This window comes from Phyllostomus hastatus, unplaced genomic scaffold, assembly GCF_019186645.2.
Source record: "Phyllostomus hastatus isolate PE091 unplaced genomic scaffold, TTU_PhHast_1.1 phas_contig_80, whole genome shotgun sequence".
Lineage (NCBI taxonomy): Eukaryota > Metazoa > Chordata > Mammalia > Chiroptera > Phyllostomidae > Phyllostomus > Phyllostomus hastatus.
This window is the reverse complement of record NW_025333960.1, coordinates 31,133,979-31,154,442: the sequence shown is the minus strand read 5'-3', so window position 1 is coordinate 31,154,442 and position 20,464 is coordinate 31,133,979. Positions and strand designations below refer to the sequence as shown.

The 20,464-nt window shown below is 52.3% G+C and overlaps 1 protein-coding gene across 50 annotated transcripts in view; it reads left to right on the top strand.

Annotated features, from left to right (window-relative positions):
* The window catches only part of CELF4 (CUGBP Elav-like family member 4), a 295,478-nt gene that overhangs the window by 66,165 nt on the left and 208,849 nt on the right, over positions 1–20,464 (top strand). For 49 of the 50 annotated variants that reach the window (XM_045849759.1, XM_045849723.1, XM_045849721.1 and 46 more), the window contains exon 2: positions 9,594–9,676. In XM_045849759.1, the coding sequence (XP_045705715.1) occupies positions 9,594–9,676 (83 nt within the window). Of the gene's footprint in view, positions 1–9,422; positions 9,480–9,593; positions 9,677–20,464 lie in introns of those variants that run through there. The other variant, XM_045849756.1, reaches the window with a different exon arrangement.

Here is a 20,464-nt window from a genome sequence, read left to right as displayed (position 1 = left end):
AATTCTATGTAACTCAAGCATTTACTGAGCTCCCTCTGCGGGCATAAGGAAGACACACAACCTCGCCGTGCCATTCCCATAAGTCGAGGAGCTTGGCATGTCTGACTGGGGATCGGCAGTGTGGCCGAAGTCAGCCAGCCAGGCTCTGCAGTTCCAAGCCGACAGGGGAAGAGATGGCCAAGCCAGAGGGCGGGAGATGGGCTCCCTCCCAGAAGCTAAGACGTCCCTGATTTCTCAGAGACAATGCCTGTTCCCCATTTCCCACAGTTTAGCAATGAGTGAGGCTACACCAAGGGAGCCCCCAACTGCCCCTTCCACTGTGGCAATCAGTGAGCCCAGGTCCATTCCAATGGAGTCACACCCTCCCCGCCGAACCCCCTCCCCCCATCTTGCCACACTCTCCCTCCCCTGGCTTCTCAGCAGGTGCACCCTGTTCTGAGAAAATTCAAAATAGGAAGATCTAAACTCCCAGACCAGGTTAATTAAAAGGGAACACAGTTCAGTTTCTCGGCTCTAGCATTTATCCCAGCACTCGTGTGAGTGGAGAATGCCCACATGCATTTTAAATTCAACCTGGATACTCAGAGCCCTCTGTGGAGAAGCCTGACTTTGACTGACATTGGACAGGGCACGGGGGTAGAGGGAGGTCAGGTGCCTGTGGCCCCGGGGACCTCAGCTGACTCCCCCTGGGTTCGTGTAGGACAAGAATGAGGTCATTCCTGAGACCCTGAACACAAGTGCAGGCCACAGGGTGGGGGTGTAGAGGGAGAGCATCTCCCACCCAGGGGCCCCAGCACTTCGCTGAGACGCTTCCCCAGGGCTTCTAGAGGAGGCTGAGGGAAATGAGCCCCAAACTAGCCATCCAGGGGCTCCAGGTGTCTGCTCCACCACCGAGGCAAGTCACACAGGCTCTTGCAGTTGTCAGGCACTGACGATGTGCCCCTGGCCTACTCTGAGGTAAAAGAATGATGAGCTTGCGGGCACGACAGCACTTGGACAAGTAAAAATCCTCTGCACAATTGAAGGCAGTGCTTCCCGCCGTCCTGGGGACCAGCAGAGCTTCCGGCCCAGAGGAGGCAGGGCCAGCCCCTTGGCCGTGGGAACAAAGCCCAGCACACATGTCAGCCGAACAGGTTTGACTTCTCCCGTGGGCTGGGCCTCAGAGAGGCTGACACTTTCCCTGCGCCTCGTGGGCCTGTCAGCTCCTGCCGCCGCAGACCAAAAGCTCTTCGCTGAGAAAGGGGAGAGGCCGTCAGTGTGTCATGTCCACTTTTTGTCCTTTTGCACAGTGCCGTCACGGTGTTGCAGCGCACCCCAGGCATGTAACTCTCCAGTGCCGAGGGTGTAAACAAGGGCAACTGGCAGGGACAGACACTCGGCAAAAGCCTGCCCACAGGTCCTTTCATTTTTCAGGTGCACTGCCTACCCCTCGGTCTGAACTAACTGGGCCCTGCCCTACGCCCAGCAGGAAAAGAGCAACAGGGCTGTATCCAAGGGGTTTCCAGTCTAGGTCAGGGCAGATCTAGACCCCTGCCTTTGTGCCCACCTCTGTCTTGTGGCCACAATGAACACAAGGGCTAAGAGAGGTTGAGACACATTAGAGTCACAGTGAGCTGGGTCCAGGTTCCCATTTCCTACACCCTGCTTTAACTCTGAGAAAAGCTTCTCCGGAATTTCTGGTTTAAAGAGAGGTGACACAGGAGGTCAGTGCTGAGCCCAAAGCAAGATGCTGGCCAAGGGTGGGGTTTCAGCCCTGGAGCACCCTGAGGAGGTGAGCAGGGCAGCAGTCCCAATTCACTGGCTGAGGGTGCCACCCGTCACCCCCTCCTGCTGGCAGCCCCAGGGTCTCCGCACCACAGGCCTCCTCCGGGAAGACGGATGGCTCCTGCCACCACCGGGGATGTAAGCCCATGGTGGACATCCCAGACCCTCTCCACAAACCCTGATGGCCCTGGAGCCAGCAGCCCCTCCCCAGACACTCAGCTCACTGTCACCCAGCCAGGGGCAGAATGCAGTTAGCAACCACTGCACTCAATGGTGTCTGTCACTGGGAGGGAAAAGGGGTTCCCTGGAGTTAGCAGCTATCGTAGTAGAGTATTTTCACTTGGGCAAGCACACGCAAATGTGAGGTAGACAACGATGTGTATTCCAACTGCCAGGTGAGAGTGGCGATTGCTAAGGGCTTTAAGAGATTTTGGGGTTGGTGTAGTCAGGGAAGGCTTTCTGGAGGAAGGGGGGCTTAGTCACTCCTAGAAGGTCGTGAGGGCTCCAGAGGAGGGAAGTTCAGCGAAGGCAGCAGGGGAAAGGCTGCTGTTCTTAGGCTTGGGCTCCCCCATGGAGAAGGAGGATAAAAAGGAAGTCGGAGTCGTGTGCTATGGATGGGTGATCGTTGCCCCTCTCCTAGGGATGGAATGCCAGCAGGGCGCGCTCATGGGAAAAGGGAGGAGAGGGGGAGTAAGGTCCAGGTAGAAAGGACTAGGGGGCTGGTGTGGCCAGGATGGATCCTGGGAAGATGGCAGGGGGATCACCCAGTGTCTGGGCACTGGGGAAGAGTGGCAGAAACAGGGGCAGGGCCCCGTGGGTTTCTTCTCTGCTTGTTGCAAGGGCCCATTCTCAAGAAGCTCACAGATTAGAAGTGGAAACTAGGTTCACCCTTGGGGCAGACTCAGGGCAGTGGACAAGGGCATGGCCCCCATAGGAATCCACAGAAAGTGAGACCAAAATGGCTGAGGAAGTTGCTTGGGCCTCACTGAAGAGCAGGTCTTGAAGGAGGTGCAGACCCCAGACAGGCGAGGCGCTGAGAAGACATTCCCAGAGGAAGGGCGTGACATGAAGAAGTCCTCTGCAGCTGTTCTACCCGCACATGTGTGGAAGGGACATCTGCTCTAGAAGAACCAAGGAGGCTGTCCGTGACCACCCAGACCACGGGGACAGAAGCTGGATGAGGGGACAGACATGGCCTTAGAACACCAGTAACCCTTTTTCCAGGGGGGCTGGCAGAGCTCCCTCTGTTTCTCCCCCTCTCTGCCCACACCTCTCCCTACATACACCCAGATTCTGCCTCCATTTCTCTGCAGTGGCCCAAATATGTCTTTTAAGTCCTCAGGTGATTCTCAGGTACAGCCTGGGGTGAGAGCCAATCAGGAAAGATGCTCTGAGGGTGGAATTTAAGGCACCACGGTAGGTCAATGGGTGGAGATTTGGGGCACAGGGAGGCCTTCCTGGACCCTCTAAGGAGACCACACCAAACAGGGAGCCCCCTTGGACCCATGGGTCTGGCTGGGTGGTAGGTTCCCTGCTCCCTTCCCTGCCCCCTCGCCCCCACGCCCCAGCTTCCTCCCACTTCCTTAGGACCGGAAAAGTGACTGGCCTGGATCTGGCTTGAAGGATCTGATGTTTTATTAAAGTCCAGATCTCCGCATTCTAGAGCCACCTTCCTTTGGCTAATTCTGTAATTCAATTAGTAGGAAGCCAAGGCCTGTCTGGGGTGGGAGGAGGGAGCATATGGGAAGCCTTCCCCTCCGTGATTACACCCCAGGCTTCAGCCCTGTTCAGAGCTGGGCAGGAAATTGTACTTCCTTCACTTCACAATGACAAGGGCCTTTTATACCCGCACACAGGGCTTTGTAAATTACTGCCATCTCTGTGCAATTAATTCTGCTGCTGTGCTCTGTTCTCCCCTACGTGAGAGAGGGCGCCCACCCACGTTCTCAGGAATCAGCAGCGCCCCTTGCACCAGCATCTGTAGGCTACCCTGCTGGAGAAGGGTGTCTGCCGCCCACCCACACCCTAGCCTGTCAACAGCCACTCTTAACCTTTCCTGGCCACACCCACCTCTCCCCTCCCTCCCTTCTCTGCACTCAGTGCTTCCTGCTCTCTCTTCAGCTCCCCAATTGTAGGTCTTCTTCCCCTAGTCCCACTGGATTCTCTTGTTCTCCCAGCCCTCGGGTACCTGAGCTAGAAGCTCAGCTCTCCATTTACAAAGCACCATCTCTGCTCTCATGAAGTTGATGGTTTGTTCAGAGACCCAAGACATGAAACTGATAAATAGGAGGAACAAGGCTGATGAGTGAAAAAGGTTAAATGGCAGTGCAAGGAAATGTGAGTGCAGGCCAGTGTTCAGTGCATATGCAGAACTGAGTAGCAGAGAAAAGGTAGGCCTGTGTGGGCCAGAGGGGTGAGCATGGGAGTCTGCCTCTGGGAGTGTGCAGGGAGCCCGGGTGCAAATATAGAGTTGAATGCATCAGCTGCTGATGGCAGCACTGTGGTACAACTTCATTTGGAGTCCGACATCCTTCATCCCCCAGTCCCACCCCCAATCATTTTTAAATCCATTCTTGCCCCACCAGGCTGCAGTTCGATTCTGTTCAAGTCCATGATTCAGAAGGGGTTGAGATAAAAAGCACTGGCTGTGAGGGCTGGGAGATTCAGGTGATAAGCTGGGGAGAACCACCAGGACAGAGGGAAGAAAGAGGTGGGAGCTCAGGGACAAGGTCATTCCTTACCCAGACTTTCCTGAGCCATTTCTGCAGCTTCTCCCCTCAGATCCTGCCCTCAGTGTCCCACAGCTGGCAGGGCCCAAGGAGAATGGGAGCACAGAGATAGGGAGGCTCTGTGAGCCACTGTGAATCCATTCCCCAAACATCAGTTTCTGGAGCTTTGGACCATGGACCAAAATGAATGCCATTTACAGCTTACTGGGCAGAGAGAACCTGCTTCAACTCTCAGAGCTCAAAGGAAGCTTTGAAACAAGGGCACAGTATGACCCACCCATGACAATTTCCCTCATGAAGAAATTGCCAGGAAGCTTTGTCTGTTCAAAACTAACTATGGGTCCTGCCTCCTGGCTGGCTCACCTGTTTTCACCCATCCCCTTTTTATTCCAGCCTCCTCTTTCAGCAAAGATATTTTTATCTTTAATTATGCAAGTGATACGTGAATATGTTCTACGTCCAGATGTGTCAAATAAAACAAAAAAGAGTTAGCCATGGGAGACATCCCCCAGCCCCTATACTCCCTGTTTTCAGCTTGGGATGACCCTCCTAGACTGTGCTATGGTGGAAATCCAGAGTTGATAACATCTAGAACTCTTAGACTGTGTCTCCATTGTATACATGTCATATGTGATCTCACAGTCTGCTTTTCCCTTTAGACAATGTGTCTTTTCCTGTCGGCACATGTAGGACCATTTCACCTTTTAAACTGCTACAATATGAAAAGCACCCTTGTGCTGAGGGACCTTTAGGTGGTTTTCAAGTTTGGCTATTCCAAACAGCTACAGTGGACCTTTGCTCTCTCCTCTGTGGGCACAAGGATGAGAAAATACCTGTAGGGCCAGGCCTTGGCAGAAAACCGTGGGGCCCGAAGGAAGGGAGAGATTTCTGTGCCATGAGCCCCATCCTCAGAAAGGATGCTTCCTTCTGAGACCTCCTCGGAACTTCAGCCTCAGGGCCTGAGCCAGCCTTATCTTCCACACAGTCTCGCACAGGTATGCAGCTGCTCCCTGGGAGAATCCATTTCCCAGCCAGACAGTGAGTTCCCGAGGGGCCTTACCAGGCATGTCTCTAGAGACACCTCAGCACGTCCATAGGAGGGTGAGCTTGACAGAGTCAGTGACTGCTCAGCTGTGGCCGCTGCACCACCCTCACGGCTCAAAGCCCCTCCTCAGCCCCTGCGAGGAACAGCAGTGAGCAACAGGAAGTCAAAGCTAGTTTATCTGGGTGGAGCTCTGTGTGTACTACCCACTGTCCCGACATGAAAAGCCAGTGAGAGCCCAATGGGGGAAGCCTGGTCACTCTCTGTCCCCTGGATACCCTGAGCCTCCACCTTGGCCTTCACCCCCAGCCCACCATGCTCTGAAACACCCCGTGATGGCAAACTCTCCCTGTGAAGCTACCCCCTCCCCACCAAGCTGCCATTCCCCCCGGGCTCTGCCTCAGCAAGGGAGCAGATGGAGTCCCTCCATGCATCTGGGAGTCAGCAGATAGTAACGGCTTATCCGTATCTGCCTTTTTAAAGAGCCCTAGTGAGACAACTCATCTCTCAGGTACACTGTCAGATGCAACATCACACTGGCTGAAGAGGCGGTTTGAAAAGGCCAGGGTGGGTTTGCCCCACATGGTCCCTGTGTAGGGCTGGTCTCTCCTGGCAGGGGAGACAAGGAGGGATTTTGCCTCGCTGACCTCCCCCTGCACAAGACTGAATTTGTGTGTACACTGCACTCTGCGATTAGAGAGCTCTGCGGAGGTTGTTAATACTCATTTGCAAATACATCTACCACATGCCACCAAGGGAAATGACTGTACCCACTTATAGATGAGGAAACTGGGTGCACAGAGAGGAATCAGTAAGTGGCGCCTGGCTAGTAAGTGTCTGCCTGGGCACAGCTTCCTGTCTAGAATCGCATGTCAGCCTGTTCAGGGGACAGTCACCTCAAGGAGAGAGCAAGGAGTGACAGTAACTGCACTGGCAGGCACTGCAAGAATTTCTGGGCTGAAGGAAGCCTTGGGGACAAGAACCCTCCCAGCCCATGTCACTTATCAACTCTCACAGCAACCTCTGTCCCCTACCGCTCTGGAAGTCCGTTGTACCTCTGTGTCCTCAGAGCCGTAGTCAGCTCCCAACAGCCTCAGAGCACCACTTCTGTGTTCCCCCCACCCCCTGTACTGGTCCCCTCCAAAGCAGCTGAGGTGTTCAGGATTCAGTGCTCTAGGCAAATATGGGTTGAGTTCCTGCCCCTGTTCTGGGTACTGAGAATGAAGCATGAACAAAACCTCATCTGAGCGTAGGGAGACAGCTAATCAAGGAACAAATATACAATATTAATATGTCAGGGGTGAGGGCGCTAATGAGTAGAGTCGATGTGACAAGGGGCCAGAGCGTATGTGTTGGCGGCAGGTTACTGTGTTAAATGAGGCAGTCAGGAGAAGTATCTCTGTGGAGGTCTCATCTGAGCAGAAACCTGAGGGGACTGAAGGAGCAAGCCATGCAGATAGTTGGGGAGGGCATTCTGGGAGGAGGACACAACCAGTGCAAATGTCCTGAGACAGTGTGCCTGGCAGGGCTGAGAAACAGGAAGGAGGCCAGGGGGTGAGCAAGGAGCAGAATGAAAGGAGGTGGGGTCAAGGAGAAGTTACACAGGGTCTGGGGGTCCCTTAAAGATTCTAGTTCAAAATGCAGCTGTGAGCTCTCTCCACAAAACAAACAAATAAACAAACAAACAAACAAAAACTGTGACAGAAATTCCTGAAAGCCAGGCAAAAGCAACAGATTCTATTTATCTTTTTTCTGGAGTCCTTTTCTTGTTATCCTGGGCCATGGAAACAATGTGGTCATTCTCTCAGCCTCTTCCTCCCTCCTCCTCCCTCTCCAAACCTGCCCCTGACCTTGTCCCGAGCTGGCTTGCCTGTATGCAGCTAGACAGTGGCCGCCTCCCGGTTGCAGGCAGGCGCAGGCAGAGGATGAGGCCAGCGAGGGGACGGGAGGAAAAAGGCCCCCAGAGAGGCAGGGAGCAGCACGAGGGAAGACGTCACGGGGGCCTCTGACCGCTATTCATTTCAGTCCCCCATGTGTCTCCATCAATAACCGTCTGCCATGACCAGGAGGGAGAAACAGGGAGGAGAAGGAGGAGGGGTGATGTGGGGTCTGGATGGGGAGGGATGAGACGGAGCAGAGCGAGGCTCCACACTCCTTGGCACTCACAGCCCCTCCCGGCCGTGGGCAGGAGTTGGAGGTAGGAAGGGCAGAGAGCCCACAGGGAGCTGAGGGTTTCTGTCTCCCTGCTCTGTCCTCCCATTTCTATGTCTCCATCACACATATATTCCCTTCCAAAATCCTCTCTGAAGCTAGGAAGGGAGGCAGGACCAATTTCTATATTGGAAGAGCAGGAAAGGGGTTTCACTGCGTGGTGGTGGGGTCCAAAAGTGGAGAGGACATTGGGAGCTCTCCGTCTGGGGAAATAAGAGACCGGAGCAAGCCTGATGACAAGTGCTGGTATTGGCACCAGACTGGCACCACCAGCCTACAGACCTCATGAAAAGAGGGCCTGGGCCACCGGGCCTGGCACAGAATATGACTGCAATGGGCACTCAGGAAACAGTTGATAAATGGCCATAAGAATTACTAAATGGTCAGCTCTGGACAGTTAAGGAAGGAGGTTGGCTTGAAATGGACTAAACCAGTCAAGGAGGGCTGCCTGGAGAAGGTGGACCTTGGTCCAATTCTTGAAAGATGGATGAGATGGGGGAAGGTGAAAATGGGCAGAGAGGCATCCCAAGTGAGGAGACTGTGAGAACAAAGGAAAGTGGGGGAGGCAGTGAATACAGGTGGTTGGGAGGTCAGATAAGATAATAAGAAAGAAAGTGAAACAAGGGAGGGGAAAAAAACAGTGAAACTAGGGAAGTAGCCAGCCTGCAGGATGCCTTCCCTGGGGTCATGGGTGGTACTGGAAAGTCTGAGGCCACTTCCCCTAGGAGTCAAACCTACTGCTGGCCAGAGTTCGCTTTTTTACTTTCCCTGTGGTCCCAAGTTTTACAGGCTTCTCAAGTCACAATCAGCCATGTCTGTGGGCAGAGGAAGAGGCCCCTGACACTGGGCAGTGTGAAGGGCCTTTCAGAAAGACTCCCCCGCCAGCAAGCATTCTCTTTACCTTGTCATTGTGCCTGAAAAGCCAGCATTAAAAAGTCACCCCTTGAGTTAGACACAGTGCTCTTAAAACCCAAATTTCCTGGTGAAGCACTGTCAGAATCACTCAAGGGGAAAACTAGACTGAGCCTTAGAGACCAATGGGTCAAAACTCTCAGTTGATACACACGGAGACTGAGGCAGGATAGGAGATGTGATTTGCAGGGGTCACCCAGGAATTAGAGGCAGAGCAAGGGTCAGCCTCAGGCCTAAGTTTGCTCACTGATGGGCTGGGTGAGCCAGGAAGCCCTCTGACTGGGAGGGGTGTGAAGATCTCACTGCAAATGTGGCAATGGGCTAGGGCAGGGATGCATGGAGCCCCATTTATTTTATTAGGCCAACCTGGCCTGGGGTCCTCCTTACAGATGGAGCCTTTATTTGGAAGGCCAGGAGGGTCCTTCCATCATCCTTGATTAAGCAGCCCGCAGCATTCCTAAGGGAGGCCAGAACAAAAATTCATGGTCAAGTGTGACTAGAGGTGCTGGGAGTGATGGGTGAAAGCTGCCCTTGGGAGGTACTGGGGCTGGAGCTGAAACAGAACAGCGCCCAGAGGGAGGGATGAAGGGAGGGTGAAAGAGATGTTGGAAGGGAAAGGGCAGAGGCACATGAGGCCCCAGGGGATGGGGACAGGAAGAGACCCTTGGGGAGAGGGGGCATCCAGAGAGGGGCGGTGCAGGGTGGGGAGATTTTGCCGAAGGAGCAAAACCGAACAGCAACGCGAGGGACGAGAAGCAGACAGACAGGAAAACGCAGAGGCAGGAAGGCTGGAGTATAGAGAGCACAGGAGTGAAAGAGAGGTGGGGAGAGGGACCAAGAGCAGGGAGGGGCTGGAGACTGGAGGGCGGCGGGAAGGCGCGTCGGCGGCCCGGGGGCGCCCCACTGACCCTCTCGCCGCTTGCTTCCCTCCCCAGGCTGCGCTTTCCTCACCTACTGCGAGCGTGAGTCAGCGCTGAAGGCCCAGAGCGCGCTGCACGAGCAGAAGACCCTGCCCGGGGTAAGTGGCGCCCGCCGAGGCGCGAGCGACGGACGCGCCGACAGGGGGCGACTTCGGGAGACCCGACTGCGAGGCGGCGGGCGTGGGGGCGGATACCGGGCCGGGCGTGCCGCTTGCCTCGGCTCGGGAGCTCGCGCCTGCCCTAGCGCTCCTGGAAGATGCTAGGCGCTGAGCGGCGGCTGAGACTCGTGGGCGCCGAGCTCAGACCTCGCAAAACGGCCCCACATTCCGCCGTCCAGGCCCAGTGGAATTCCGGAGAGGGGCGAACTTGGCCGCGGCCACAATCTTGGGCGGGGCTCCTTCCCTGCTGATCGGGTGTCTCCACCGTGCACTGCCTGTACAGGCTGCCCGAGGCAGGCACGCCGGGTGTCCAGGGCCCCCGAGCCGGGAGTTGCCTGCCCCGCGGGGCTCTCCTTGGCGGGGCTGCCAGAACACCAGTGGATCAGCGTCTGACACTGGCTGTTCCAGGGGAGGGGTCCGGGGCAGGAGGGGCGCCTCACCATCCAGGCTCCGCGCCCGAGTGAGATCACCGCGTTTATTTAAGGAGCCAGCCCTCGTCTTTGATAAACTATCGCGCCTCAGCCCTGGTTTATTGCTTCTGTGCTGGGGAGAAGAGAATTATTTATGTCCCCCCTAACTGGGTGTGATATCAGCCATGGCTATTATCGAGGCTAGTTCATCACCATAAAATAAGAAGTGTTCCTCAGGTCAAGGGTCTGTGCCGCGTCTCCTGTGGGTTCAGAGAAATGGGGGGTGGGGCGTGGAATGGGAGCTAAGATATACAGCTCACTGAGTATCTAAAAGATAAATGGAAATATGTGCGTGTTTGTGGGCATAATTTAAAGAATTTATAAATATACCATGTTTAAGCTGTATTATACAATGGACACTGCAGGGAAGTTCGTGTGTTCTGTATGTATGCTCGGCAATGTTTACACATGCATGTTTACATTCTTACCAAGCCAATAGTATGTAAACACACGTATCCGTTTCTGCCCCACAGCGGGAAAGGTTAACCAGGTAGACAGAGAGAAAAGCAACTCCAGCAGGGGCAGCCTTTTCTTTGTATCAAAGATCCTTCCTTTCCTGTTTCGGGGTGGGGAGGGCCTTCTATTAAGACAGCCTTTGTATTGTATTTTGCTATTTGTGATTGCAAAGCACGGGCCTGAATCATCTTACTAATATACCCACGCATGCAAATGTATGGAAATGGTACAACACACAGGGTTTTTTTTATGTGGAGCCCAGCTCTGGCACGGTGGCCATTCCCCAGTTGGTTTTTAGTGGCACAGCTACATGCACATATATTATAGTAATTACTTTCTGGGTGCCCTCTGTAAGATGGCAGAAATATGCTCCACATCGCCCCATGTTATATGTGAAGCATAAAGCCATATTGTAAGATAATCAAAGCTTCTGAGAAAGGTTTGTGCTGATTAATAAACTGTTTATGGTACTTTGTTTTGGGGGAGATTGTGATAGATATTTTAGAGCCACCCGAATGGAATAGAAAATACCACATTGTTATGGGAGGCCCTTCATCAGCTTGAGAGAGATTGCTGGGGAGTTTCATGATGGCTAAAAGCCTGGAATTAGATGGGGAAACAGAAAGAGAAAGTGGGAGGGGGAGGCTTAGGGTTTTGAAGGGGGAGAGGCCCAGGACTGGGGGAATTTCAGTAGCAAGTGTGGATTGTTCGGGATCTAACATTAACTTGTGGTTGTTTATTTTACATACAACAGAATAGCTAAATGATGGAGTGTATTAGTTCTTTAATAATTTATAGAAATACTTTGATGTTGCAGTAATTACATTAAAGGTCACATATCAAAGGTAATTTGGTTGAGCAGCTGTGATGGTTTCTCAGAAGCAATCAATACCACTGTCCATGGTGCTGATTTCACTAAGGGGCCTGCCAGATTAAAGAAGGCTTATTACCAGGCAGAAAGGCCCAGGGGAAATCAGGAGCACATTGGAGCGACGCGCCAGCCCCCCTTCCACCAATAATTAACACTGTTCCCCATAATCTGTACTAATCCTTCATACTGGGAGATCCAGTGGCATTTTTCTGAAATCGCAAAGATGAGTTGGGCAAGTTTGGAAGAAAGAGCAGAAAGAAATGCGAATGTATGTTGGGAGATGGGAGGGGCGAGGAGAGAGTTCAACAGCAGAGCTAAAACATAGCCTAGAGTTCCCTTGAGGTGCCTGAAATGCCGTCCTTCCTTCAAAGGCCTCACGGGGAGACTCATGGCCTCAAAGACCTCCTCACAATTCTCAGGGCCGGCACAGCCCACAGCGGGAGGGACAAGGAGAAGAGACAGCATTGCAGCTCAAACTTCCCAGGGCATACTGTCCCTGCACAAACTCACACGGAGACAAATGAAAAATAAGATGAAAAAAAAATGCTTTAAGATGGAGCCATTTTGGATTCCAGAAAGCAGAACTGGTGTAGTTATTGTTGGTTGGTTCTCTCCTTTGAGATCAGAGAATGTGTGCCACTAGCAAATGCAAGGACAGGGCCAAGCAAAACGCTCCAAACCAACCAAGTAATAGGTGTTCCTGCTAGCTGAGGCAGGGGCAGACCCCAGTAGGTGCCCCAGTGAGCTCACCCTATGTCTGAGTAAGGAGAAAGAAATGAAAAAAGAACTGGAAAACTGGTAACCTCAGCAATTTAGGCACTTTTCCAGGCTTCAAAATCCATTAAAGTCTATCCATTAAAAATCAGCTCTCTACTTTCTCATTGAGGAGAGAAGATAGTGCAGGCAGCCCACTCTGCTTCTTTCCCAGCAAGTTACAGAGCCAGCATCCTGTTGGCAGCAAGGAAAACAATGCTGTTGTTGTTATGCATGGACACACTACCACAACCCAAACATCAACAAAGAACTAGAGGCACCTCTCACATGTGTTCTCATTTGGGGGATGAGAGGCAGCTGACATTTCTCTTGGGATAAGTGGAAGCTCAGCAACCAGACCACAGTGGCTGTTGTTACAATTCAGAGGGCAGTGTGCCTGGGAACCAGCCTAGCCCACGTCCCTTGGATGGCTGGTAGAGTCATCCCTGGACCAGTGTCACAAATGGATTCTTGTTTTTGAGTTTAGCATGACTTCAGTGGAATGAAATTAGTAAACCACAAACCGCCACCCGGGTCCTTTTGACCAGTGTTTTCCACCAGCATCTAGGCAGAGTGACTGCACATTTCTCTCTACTCTCTGTCTTTATCTCTTTCTCACACTCTCAGTCTCTCACTCTCTCCTGCCCCTGCCCCTTTCCAGCCTACTCTCTTTCATTCCTAATGTTTGTTCCACTATTTATACGGTACAGCCAACATGGGGCAGTTCTCAATCCATCAACAAGTAATTTCTTAGTGTGTACTGGGCACTCTGCACAGAGACCTGGCAGACACAGAGGTTTTTTTTAAAAAAACGCATCCTCCACCCCTCTTAATAATATTTATTAAGCATTTCCTACTTGGCAGGCATGATACAAACATACTACTTCCATTGTCTCATTTTATCCTCACAACCACCCTATGAGGGAGATATCATGATTATCTCTCATACACAAGGAGACCCAGGTTAGGCGAGATTAAACAATGTGCCCAAGGTCATGCAATTAATAAATTGCCAAGCTAGGACCAACATCAGGTCTACTATGAAAACCCAGGATGCCCATTTCTCTTTTCTAGTGCCACCAGTTGCTTTAGAGAGGACACGGATAACTGTAGGGTGCAGGCGTTTTTCAAAGGTTTTGTTCAGGACATTGGCAAGGTAGAAATAGGAAGTTGGGAGGAAGATGGGTCTATCAGATAGGAGTGCTGGCCTGAGAACCAGCCTAGAGACAAGTCACACATGGCAGGGCAGGAGCTGTGAGCCGGGCAGCAGATATCCACTGAGAACTCCCTGGGGCTGGCTGTACACAGGAAGACTCTTGGAAAAATTCTGTTCCTTAAAATAGGTCCCTGCTGCTTAGTCTCAGCTCTCCCTACCTCTGGGGCTTTGCAGGGAATTGTCTTCCAGGAAGAACCCATCTGCTTCCGAAGTTAGGAAAGTAGGGTCTCATGGGAAAGACTCTGATTAGAGAAAACTGGGAGACATGGCCAGCAGTGACCAGCATTCTGTGCCCCTGGCAGCAGGAAGGGCTCCTCACCAGGGCTGCTGAGAGAAAGGTCTGGGCCCCGTTAGCAGGCGGCCTGGAAGCAGAAGAGGGAGCTGGCAGAGGAGAGGGGAGAAGCGGGGGAGAGGGGGGAAGTGGGAGATGTATCTGCTTGGTAAACATTAAAGTTCCAATTCAGTAGTTAAAGATTGGCTTTTGTGCCCTCACTCTGGCAACCTGAGAATACAAAACAAACCTACACACTCCTCTGGGCCATCTCCTGCCCCACCCCCTCTGTGCAGCCCAGTACGCAGGCAACATCGCTGCCATCACACCTCCTGACTCAGGTCGCTGCAACTCAGGACGGGTCATTTCCATGGAAATTCAATGTGACCTTCTTTGAGTTTACCAGGAAAGATGTTAAACTGGAACATTAAAAAAAAAAAAACTCAATTGAATTTCTGGCTGTCTGAGGATGTCTGGCTGTCTGTCTTTGTCCCCCTTCCTCTCACTTCCGTATTCTTGCATCCTATTTTGTCTTCCTTTCTTTCTCCTTGTCTCCCTTTTCTCTTTATGCTGCTTTTCTCTCCCTTCTGGTCATTTTCTGCTTCTGCTTTTCCTTTCTCATGTTCTACCCTTTCTTCTTTTATCCTTTTCACCTGCTTTTTCTGTCTCCTCTCCTCCTCCTTCCCTCCACTCTCCCTCTCTCCTGTCCACACCACCTCTAATTTGGCACCCACAGGGACTCGAGGGCGACCTCCAGCAGCTATCCCGGGGCTTCCCTGATGAAGCCCATCTCCTTCCTGACAGCCCTGCCATGGAAGGATCCATCTAATTTTATGTACAACTTGTAAAGATGAATGATAAGTAGAAAGGATGCAGGCAAGAACAAGATGAATAAATTATAAAGGGCAAATGATGACAAGACAGGGGTCCCCAGAGACAGTGGTATGATAACAGAAACTAAAGGCGAATTTATGATGGATATAGTTAGCATGTACGTACGGAAGCTGTTAATTCTTCGGGGTAGTTTTCCAACTTCTAGTGATTGGAGATGTGCTGTCTTTCCACTTGTCTGTCCTGTAGGCATAGTGCTGGCTTTTGTCTCTATATGGCAAACCTGGGTCCCATCAGTAGTGCATCCTCTCTCCCGGCGCCTGCCACCTTCTGAGTTTCTGCTTCATATAGTGGAGTCATACACCAAACCAGACCCACTTCCTACACTCTGGTTGTGCTGTTTTTCTTCTTGCTGAGTGTATTATTTTGGGGTCTGCCGTAACCAAGTACCACAAACTGGGAAGGGGGCTTAGATAACAAGAATTTATTGCCTCACAGTTCTCCGGCTAAAAGTCTCAGATCAGGGTGTTAGGCAGATTGGTTCCTACTGAGGGCTATGAGGGAGACTCTGTTTCCCACCTTTCTCTTCATTTCTGGTAACCTCCGGCATTCCTTGGTGCATAGATGGTGTTTTTATGTTGTCATAACGTCTTCCCTGCAAGCATGTCTGTCTCTGTGTCCAGATTTCCCCTTTTGATAAGGACTTTCCTCTAGTAACATCATCTTAATTCGACCATCTGCAAAGACACTATACCAGGAGTTAGGACTTCAACTGCTTTGGGGGGAAACACAATTGAACCCATAACAGTGAGAAATGGGCAGCCCTATTGCTCTTCCATGGCATGGAGGGAAAAAGTTTTCAATGGTGTTTGAGTCCCCAGGGTAGGGTGGTAGGGTGAGGAAAAGCAGTCCCACCAGCCCTTTCTCCAGATCCCTCCCCTGGCCACATGCTTCTTTTTTCCTCTCTTGGGGAAATAACTGAACTACCTTTCTTATTCTCCCATATGCCCTAAAGAGAACTATTTATCTGTCCTTTTAGAACAGAGAGTAATTTTGCCTCCCAGTGGACATTTGACATCTGAAGACACTACTGGCATCTGGTAGGTAGAGACCAGGATGCCATTATACATCCTACGCTGCACAAGAGAGCCGCAGCAGAGAATTGTCTGGCCCAAAATGTCAACGGTGCCGAAGTGAAGAAACCCTATGCTAAGGCCAAGAGTAGATGGAAAAGGCCCCCGGAGACCCTGGGCAGCAGAAGGGAGCAGAGCCCATCTCCAGGCAATAGAAACCATTCCTGTTGGCCAGTCACACACCCTCATATCTGTGGGCCAGAATTGGACCAAGGGCTTCTAGTTTCAGCACTGACTTACAGCTCACTTCTCTCAGTTTACCCACATGGGATCTGATCCTAGTGAAATAAGCTGAGAATTTGCTTGTGACAGAGCAGGGACCAGAGCCAAGGCGTCCATAGCCAGCCCACGTGTGGGGTTTTCAGTCCCTCCCTTCAGAAGAGTTCCCATCCTGACAGGAAAGGCAACTGGCAGGCATGTGTCCAGTCTGGCAGTCCCTCAACAAGTGATTTAGAACATGCCATGGACGGGAGGGCTCGGGTTGAGCGCGCAGGGACCCCTGCTGGGCCCATTATACAGAAGGGAACACCAAGGTTCCAAGAGGGAAGTCAGAAATGTTTTAAATCCAGAGACCAAGGGCCACATGGGTACAGAGACTACATGTGGGACACCGTCAGATCTTTCCTCTCCTCTTCCCTGCCCCCACCTACCCTGGCCGGGTGGGAAGGTGTCCCCATTTTTCAAGCAAGACTCTCAACTCCCACAGGAACCACATCCTCTCTGCGGCCCCCAGGACAGAGCATAGGCCTGGCCATGGCCTGTACTCAGTAAGACCCACTGACTGACTTGTCTGAAAGACTCAGGATATGAGCCCCTGTGTCCACAGCCATCATATCTAACTTGAAAGAAAGAAATAAGAGGTCGTGTGAGATCATAGACAGAGCTTGGCTAAGGGTCAGGGAACCTGGGCTCCAGGTCCAGCCCCAGATAAGACGTGTCCTGGGTAAAGCACGCAGCTTGGAACCTCCCTGGGCCTTCTCCTTCTAGGTGGTGAAAGGAGGCGGTGGTGCAGATTGCCTCTGGAGTTCCTTCTAGCTCTGACGTTCTTGAAAGTTCTAAGAATAATAGACTTGGCATCACTCACATTACTTAAGATGACAGAGAGACGAGGGGAAAGTGGGAGGGTGAGGAAGAGTGTCTCCTGCTCTCCACTGCCCGACTCCATCTGTAACCAGCACAGCGGAGCACCCATCAGCTCTGTCTCCCCGTGACGCAGGCCAGCCAGACTGCTGCTGGCCCCTGAGCACCAGTCACGGGGCAGGGCTGCTGTGAAGGACCGGACCCCCCATGGCACGTCCACCCCTGCCCCTCGACTGAGCCTCTCTCCTGCCCTCGGCTCAAGTCTCTTTCTGATAGAACCGGGCAGACGCTCCGCAGCACTCTTCAGCACTTGTCCTGGTGTGGTTTGGATCACAGCTGCCGTCACCCCCACCAGCAGCAACAGTGTTTGTGAATTACCTGACCCCTGTAGAGTTCTTTTGTGGGAGGTGGGGTGTCTGGCATCAGACAAAAATGGGCGAGACAGCTCGTTGCTGAAGGAGCTTACAGTCAGGTTTGGGAGGAGAGTGTGAAGACAGCTCATAATCCAGAAATATCTTTCGGTGCTGAAAAAGGGTAGTGATGGGAGTTCCCGGGAGTTCAGATGAGAGAGACCTCGTGACAAACTCAAGTGTCCTGGAGGCGCCCACACCACCACGGGGACCCCGCTTCCAGCCCCTCACCCCTCTGACGCGTTCTTCATAGGGTGCCCAAGGTGGTCATGAAGATCTGACCACCTGAACGCCCTGCAGGCTTCCCGTCCCCACTAAGAATCGACTGGGTGGCGCACTCCCTCTCCTGGCACAAACTCTCCGAACCCACGGAGCCTGCACGTCACGCTCCTTCGGGCTCCTCTTTTTTCATGTCATTCCCTCCGCCTGCAGAGTTTCCAATCATCCTTGGAGGCCCGAGTCCAATATCACTTTCTCTTTAAATATTCTCTGGCCCCCTCCAAAAGCATTCCAATTCCCCGTGGCACCTGGCGCAGCCCCTTGGCCCCACGCTGCGCTGGTTAAGTCTACTTTTCACCTTGCAGTGTCCCTGACCCCAGGGTTTTGCTGTACCTGCTCCTGTGTCTGCAGCTATTCAGAGCTGGTGGAGGCGGGGAGGGCAGCTGGTGGCAGTGGCTTCTCTTTCTGCTCATCGACCTCACTGGCCTTGTCACCTCTCAGTGGCATTACATCAGATCCATTCTCACGGCTCCGATCCCATCCACAATAGCCCCAGGCCCTTTTACAAAGTTTTCAGCTAAGTTCATGGTGCAGGGTTACATTTGGGAAGACGAGGTCTCACTTTGCAGTTACGCCTGTAGAAAGGAAACTGTGTGGAAGGTGTTTTGGCCTGGGCTGTCACAGCTGGCCCAGGGGGATATCTTGGTGGGCAGTGACAGGAGTAAGGGGAGCTTTCTTGCACGTGTGCATCAGCCAGAGGGGGTATCCTAGGCTCTCTAAGTGGACATGGCTTCATGAGTGCAGGCGAGGCTTCTAAAGGGTCTGTTGACATTTTGCCAGAATACAAGGCTGGGAAGTGGAATGTCTGTGTGAGCTCCTGCTCCCGGATGGATGTGTTTTAGGATTGGAGGCGTTTCTTCTAAAGAGTGTGTGCCTGGGCAAGCGGAGAGCCAGGCATCTGTGTTGCTGGCCTGCGTCGTTCCTGAATGGCCAGCTGTCGTGCCCCACCAATGACAGGCCACCCTGGGCGATGATGGCAGAAAGCGGTATGGTTCTTTAGCCTTCAATTCTTTATGAAAATAGTTGTTGCAAAGAAAAGGGCTAGAGTTCAGGAGAATGTTAGGGCCCCAGATTATTGTGGTTGCAGGGTGTGCTTTGGACAAAGGCATTTGATGGTATGCTTGATGAGACCCCTGGGGGTGCCAGGCAGGAGGGTTAGGGTTAGGGTTAGGGCTCATGAACTCATCTCCTGATGAGCCTGGTGTGCCCGACTCTGTGCCCAGGACAGAAGAGGCAAAATGATACCAAATGCTCCTTGTCCAGGGAGGACACCAACTATCTAGATGACTTGGGACAAGCCACCTGACCTTTTAGGACCGGTTTCTTAAGTCTATAATGGAAACCTTATATGTAAATCCCAAATATGCTGTGGAGTGCTATAAATAACCCAGGTATTATTATGAATGACAAAACAATGATGTGAGTGTGGATGACCTCGGGGTCCTTTGCCACAGTAAAATCTGCTGACTCCTAATTCATACATGAAATAATCACAGCACAATAAAAATACAAAATGATCAAACATGCAGTTTGGACGACATGTCCCACTACATTGCAGAACAGGGAGATGACTGTGAGCCAGAATGACCAGAAAGGGCTCTGTAGTGGGGGGGACAGAGTCCAGATGTGTGTAAAAGAGAGGAAATTCGACAGGTAATAAGGAGAGAGCCGTGAAAGTCTGAATTTCCCCCCCAGCATTAAGGATGAGAACAGGGCAGATGCAGTTGGAGGATGAAGCAGGCCTTTTTCGCACTGCCGCCCTTCAGAACCTGCCACCCCGTGCAGCCTGCAGGCCATCGCCAACTCCAGGCAGGTGAGTCACCGACCTCCTGCTCACTCTGGGCGTGGCTTCAGACCCCAGGAATCCCCAGCTTCCCTCCTCACTGGTAAGGCCTGCCTTTCACTGCCCAACCACCACAGTCCTCCCTGAGCTTCTAGACTTCACTCCAAGTCCACATCTTCCTCCATGAAGCTCTCCCAAGCTGCTCTAACCCACATTCGTCTCCCCTTGTCTGAGCAAGGTCAGCAGCACCGGAGGTCCAAACACTGGTGAACATGGGGACCTGGCACTGCACCGTCACCAGAGTGTTTATTAGAAATGCAGTCTTGGGCCCCACCTCTGATGGTCTGAGTCATGGCACTCAGACTCACCCACTGCACTTTAATAAGATCCCTGGGAAATTCATGTTCACAAAACTGTTTGATGGCCACTGGCCTAAGATTAGGCTTCAAAAAGTATTGCTTTAGTTTGAGTGATCCCAGAAGCATTTGAGTACAAGTGGCTTCTTTGGGTGGTGACCCAGGAGACATGAGGAGATGGTGGAAAAGGCGCAATAGGGCAGAAAGAAATGAATAAAAGCTGTGTTATTGAGCAGACCAGCCTCCTCTCTGAGTGGCACTTAACCCTACTGATGACTCTAGAGCCATGTGGGTCACAGGCCCCAGAGTCAGCATCTACTCAAGGGCAAAGGAGCTGGGGTATTTGCTCACCAGTTCCCACCAGTCTTTGGTTGAGGGAGTGTGCAGGGATCATTCATTTCCCAGCTCTTATGGTTTGGGCATGATTGGCAAAATGGGCTCCAAGCCAGAGAATGCCCTCAAGCAACAAGTGCAGGTGCTGGCAGTTGGAAGTCAGGCCACCGTCACTGCTGTGAGGAGAGCAAGGGGATATGGGTAGAGCTCTACCTACACCTGCTCCAGATCTACTCTGACTCCTGCCTCTAGATTCCCAAATGGGAGGGAGGTCAGTTAACAGAAAGCCTGTCCCTCCAGCCATGATGACAACTACCATTCACCGAGTAGCGCTGCAGGCCAGACACTGCACAACTATTATTTATTTGTCAAGGCAGCATTGCACAGGTGCTCCCAAGGAGACATCTCCAGCGCCGTCCTGGGGAAGAGGACACTAAGGTGAAGGTGCTTGCTCAAAGCCACATGGCCAGGAGAAGTCTGGCTCCA